Source organism: Bidens hawaiensis, unplaced genomic scaffold, assembly GCF_021521415.1.
Source record: "Bidens hawaiensis isolate Kalapana, Puna unplaced genomic scaffold, B.hawaiensis_p1.1 tig00008086_1, whole genome shotgun sequence".
Taxonomy (NCBI): domain Eukaryota; kingdom Viridiplantae; phylum Streptophyta; class Magnoliopsida; order Asterales; family Asteraceae; genus Bidens; species Bidens hawaiensis.
The window spans coordinates 65,855-71,744 of NW_027491572.1; the positions used below are offsets into that span (position 1 = coordinate 65,855).

General features: G+C 34.3%; 1 protein-coding gene across 1 annotated transcript; it reads right to left on the reverse strand.

Annotated features, from left to right (window-relative positions):
- Positions 1-359: 359 nt before the first annotated feature.
- On the reverse strand, positions 360-1,535 carry LOC143636900 (two-component response regulator ORR5-like). The gene is made up of 5 exons (XM_077104382.1): positions 1,434-1,535; positions 1,250-1,344; positions 844-921; positions 686-756; positions 360-585 (listed from the first exon to the last, which is right to left on the reverse strand). The coding sequence occupies exons 1-5, from the start codon at positions 1,531-1,533 to the stop codon at positions 360-362; spliced, it is 570 nt and encodes a 189-aa protein (XP_076960497.1). The 5' UTR covers positions 1,534-1,535.
- Positions 1,536-5,890: the final 4,355 nt, after the last annotated feature.

Consider the following 5,890-nt stretch of genomic DNA (forward strand, 5'->3'; position numbering starts at 1 on the left):
GATTGAAAAAAAAGTTTTATCATGATATTGTTTTTAGTATGTTCTTCGCCTCGACCTGACCCGAACAACGACCGACCCGAATAATTTGAGCACCGAAAATATGGAACCCCATTGGCAAAAAATCATGGGTCCGTCACTGGCAACAAGATGTAATTTCTCTTCAATAACCATTATATTCATCAAAAAAAAAAAAAAAAAAAAAACAGTCATGCGTGACAATCACACAAACATACAGCATCCATACACTGTTTCCTAGTGTCAAAATATGAGGGACAACAATAATTAGACTACAAAAAACCTACAATCTCAATTCCTTGCTAGTGTTGTTAAATAAAAAAAGTTGCATCTTCAACAATAATTTAGCAAAGCTTGGGTGGAGGTGAGGCAGGCGGAGACACGGCCACGCTTTTACCGCACGAAAGTGAGGATGGTAACACGGGCAACCGATCATCGTTCCTCTTCCTTTTCCTTAATTCAGATTGTTTCGGTGTGCTTTCGGTTTTCAAAATCGAATCTTTCAATCGTCTAACATCCGATAGCTTTACTGGCTTCAGGAGATAATCTTCAGCTCCTTCTTCCAAACATCTGTTATTCCCAAATTAAAAACAAAACCAATTCAATTCAATATTTCCATGTTTAAGCTTGTTTTGTGATCAAACGATATACGAATCGACAGTAATCTTACCTGTCGATACGCGTTAGGATGTTCTCAGAAGACATGATGACCACTGGAATCTCCTTCAATGTTGAAGAATTCTGTCAAATCATAAACATTTTGTTGTTAGATTTAATTTCATGTGCCAAATTAATATTAAAAATTAAGATAAAAACAAGGTTACAAACCTTGATTTTCTTCAAAAGCTCGAATCCGGTCATACCGGGCATAGAGTAATCCGTCATGATCAAGTTTACCTTCAAATCCTGAATCATTAACAGATTTGAAATTAATAAAATTATTTCTTAAACATCAATCAATAGAGGTAGGCAAAAGAACCGGTTATCAAACCGAACCGAACCGACCCGGTTTAAAACCAATTATGTAGAAACCGTAGGTTCAGAACTGATTTGTAATTTTCTCCGCCAAAACCATTTCAAACCGGTTAACCAAACACAACCAGGCTAAAAACTGGTCAAAACCCGAACCAAAAAAGATCATAAACCGGTTTTGGCTTTTGTTAACCAAATCAAACCAATTTTAAGTTTTAAACCGATTTATGCACTCTATCAATCAATAAGAAATGAATAAAAGAAACAAATATAAACTTACATGGAATTGCGGAGAACACTTATCGTCCTCTAACCCTAGATATTCCAAAGCTCTGCTTCCACTATCCACAACAGTAACTGCAGCAACAATAAACAACCACATCCAAATCAACACTCAATCCAAAACAAATTAAATCGATTGACATCCATAAACAAAGCCTGCCTACCTTTGAAGGAGGAGACCTTGAGAAGCTTCTCGATCACCTTCCGATCGATGTTGCTGTCGTCAACAGCGAGAACATGTAACTCTTGAGTTGTTGATTCCATTGACGACTGAAACTAATGATTTTTGTTTTGTTACTAGAAATATATGTATGGATGAAGAAGAGATGAAGATTTGTGTTTATATATAAAGGGAAAGGGAAATGAAAGGAGACAGGATCTTAGAAGATATTGCAAAATCTCAGGAAATCTAAATGGCATAATCACACATGTCGGGTCTGACCTCTCGAATTACTATTTTGCCCTTTTCCATGTTTCAAATCACACGTCTTGACTTCACACCAGCAAAGCAACAACCTTTTTTATTCGAGAAAGTAAAATATTTTTTTATTTATTTTTTTAGTTATAAAATTAAAATGGATGGGAAAATTAATTGGGAAGTGGGTGACTGGGTGGATATTGGAGATCGTACACCTGGTCCACCAAATCAAATCCTCGAATATGACTATTAACTTTTTGTTTTAGTTGATAAATTAATATATATTATATTATATTTTGTACGGTAAATAGAAATATATTAAAATCACACAAGAATACAAACAAACTGTAACAACATACCCGACTCTTTACACGGCCATATCACGCCATTAAGACCGTATTAAGAGCATTCCCATTCCATACCTTAAATCTTTTGTGAATAATGTTTGTAAATTATAGGGTGAGATTTTAAGTGGTTGCTGAGTATAAATTATAGGGTGGAGAGATAAAAAGTAATGATTTTTTTGTAAATTTGGAAAAAAAATAGTGATTTTTTATAAATTATAGGATGGAGAGAGAAAACTATAATTATAAAAGTATAAAAAATATTATTTAATTAAATAGTAGAGAGAAATAGTGGCTTTTAGTGTAATTATAGAGATGAGGATGAGGGATATGTTGGGAATGCTCTAAGGCTCTAAGATTAAATTCATGGCCCATTTATAAGATGGCCATGATTAGAGGTGCACAAATCGGGTTTTTCAAATACCCTCGTTCGGGTATGGAACCGGGTTCGGGTATAACCAGGTATTGGAAAATCGAGTATTGGTAATACCTGGGTCGGGTTCGGGTCCGGGTATTGTCTCTAATAACCATACCCTATGCATCAGGTTCGGGTCAGGTATGAAACCGGGTATTCTAAAACCGGGTAATTGAATACCCTATTTTCAGGTATTGAAAAAACCATATTTTTGGGTTTTTTGGGGTTTTTTTTCCAGGTACAAATCGGATTTTTTTAAGGGGTTACAATTTTTAGGGGTATTTTCGGGTATTTTTCAGGTACTTTAGGTATTTGAAAAACCCGGTTTCGGGTATGGAACCGGTTTCGGTTTTCGGGTATTACCGGGTATAAATCAGGCCCGGTTCCGGATACGAGTTTTGGTACTGAAATGCATACCCTATCCGTACCCTACGGGGAGGATCAGGTACGTGTTCGGGTATTAAAAATCCGGGTATAACAAAAACCGGTTCCGGGTAAATTTTTTGGGTCCGGTTCTGGGTTCGGTTTTTTTTCACCTCTAGGCATGATTATTTCTTAGAACAATAAAAGAAATTATGGGCCATTCATGGTCTATTTCTAAGTAAGAACCATATTTTTTTCTTTATAAAAAAAGCCCACTTACTTAGCCCAAAACCACTTGTTTATAAATACTTAATGGTTAAGGATTGAAGTTAGGAGTTAGCCCACAATCTAGTTTAAATTCATAATTAGTCCGTTAGACTTGACTATACTCTTCAACCCAATTGTCCACAATAGGTTTTATCTAGAAAGACTTAATGATACACCAATGATAGCTATGGTATGAATATATTAGATAGTATCAATGGTGAATAATTAATCCACAGCTTTGTTTCGGATAATGCTAAGATAACTTCTCGATTAGTTTAACATTGTTTTTTTTATTGTTTAACTTTGTTTCATATGTGTTTATTGCTATAGTAACTTTGTATTTGTTTATTGTTGTTATAATTATCATCGATCTTTGAGAAAAAAAAAGCATATATGAGGGACTTTTTTTTGTTTTTGTACTCGTCTAGGGTACTAGAAATATCAGAAGATGGCCCTGGTTGCACCAATGTTCAAGCTTTTGCTAAATCATGAATGCTAATTCACACGAGGTAAGTACATGCTTCTTTGTCCATGGATGTTCTTCACAATAAGGACAACAGTTTGAACCAGGAATAAGCAAAAAACATAACTGAAATTCGAATCGTTGACCAAAAAAATCACTGTAAGCGAGCAAACTGATGATTTTGGTTAAGTGAATATGATAAATCAGCCATTTGGTTATGATTACGGTTAATGTGTTTGAAATCGAACCAAACCTTATATGCTTGTGGTTTTTCAAATATTATACCTAAATTTCGAGCTTTGAACATTTAAATTTATCTGGCAACTATATATATATATATAGGGGATGGTTCAGGAGAGAAATGAGATTATTATGAGAAATAAATATGGGCCATTAGTTTTATTTTATGTTTTAAATGCTTAAAGATAAATAAGAAAAATATTAGTGAATGTTATCTATTCAATTAATATAACTAATCAAATTATTATAATTGGAAAATAATAAGAATTCATTTATTTTTATAACTTAGTTTTTCTCTCTTGAATTTTTATCCTACACAAGTACAAGTTATTCATACATTTAAATTTCTTTCTATCCAAAACAATTTCTTCCAACTCAATATATTAATATCCATTAACACGTAGATACATTATGATAAATAGTACAAAAAACTATCTTACTGTCACACCCCAAATCTGGGCCTCGGAGTGTGACCAATAGTTGATACTTGTTTTGTAAATATATCAGAGTTGCGGGTTATTAGCTGAAGTCTTTGATTATAATAAAAAAATAATTTATTTTGAAAATCTCTTGGATAATACATATCCAAGTATTTGGTTTACAAGCCTTGTTTATTCTTGTTACAATATTTTATTTATTTAAAACTGAGCCATCACCATCTGCGAGCTTCTAACTCCATAAATGACACTTATGCCTTGTTATCTGTACTATGCTTGCTTTCCTGTAATGTGGGGAAAAATACGTCAGCGATATGCTGGTGAATCGTTGACTCTAAAAATATTTAAATAGCAATTATAATACAAATATAGATTTCTCAACATATCCCAGTAGATATATTGCTATACCCGGTATTTGTAACACTGCCTTATATACAGACACACAAGTCTCCGAGCCACGTAGCCTATTCCGGAGGACAAGATATGACTGTTAGCCCGCGGTCACGTAGCCTTTGATTGTTTAGGCTGAACAGTTATGTTTGGATCCGACACATGTGTATTTGGTCTGAGTTGTTTTTATTCTCTAATTTGTATTACAATGATTTAGAGATCACGTAATCTCATGCAAATGTTTGACTGACTCTATAAGACAAACAACCTGTCTATCGTATAGAGTATATATTTTGGTTTGACTGATTGTAAAGGTTTAATGTATTCACGTTATAAAAAAAAGGTTGAACGTATTCACCTGAATCGATGATGTGATTGTGTGAAAACCTTTCTTGATTGTGACTGATTGTTAACCTATAAACAAATAGGTTTAAATGATCACCTTGATGCTGTTTCTTGATTAGACTGCAGACCTTAAGTCTGGTTTTAACCTTGATTAGGTTTTTGAATGTATTTTGAAATCATGATTGTATTTGTGTGACATTTGGTATAGCATGCTTTGGCCTAATAGAGTCTATCACATTGGCAAACTTCTCCAGGTAAGTAAACGGGTCCCGCGGTTGATTGGGATGTGTACGAATTACTTACCTTAGGAAAGAAGAGTTTACTAATGATATCACCCTTCCAGTTATTACATGCCGTCAAAATATAGTTTTGTATATTATTACCCTTATAGAGGTAATGTTATTGAAAACAGTTTATGAATGCTTTGAAAATATTTTCAAGGTTAAAGGACATAGCCTTAACTGAGTCTAAGCTATTATAATATGATAGACAATAACTTAAACTTAAATGCTACCTTAGTAAATGTATGAGGATACTAACACTAGGGCAGAATGACGGCTTGGTTGTCAGAACCTTGCTCTTAACTCGCTTAACAGCTCTACAGTTCGTTAAAACCTCAATACTTGCACGAACTTCAAGAAAATGGCACCTCGGAGCTTCTCGGCAACCTAACACGCTTCTCTATGCTTAAGTGTGTGAAAATGGATGTGAAAATGGGATGAATGGACTTGAATCCGTGCCTGCCTATTCATAGGCACGATTTGTGCATCTTCGCGCCGCGCAAAGATGCAAGGTATGACGGTTCGCGTCGCGCGAAGATGCACTTTTTCCATATTTTCATTTTAAGTCCCTAAACTTTTAAAATTGACATTTTTGGCACAATTTAAGTCGAAAATTTCGTGGTGTTACACTTACACGTGTTTGCATTAAATATCAGCA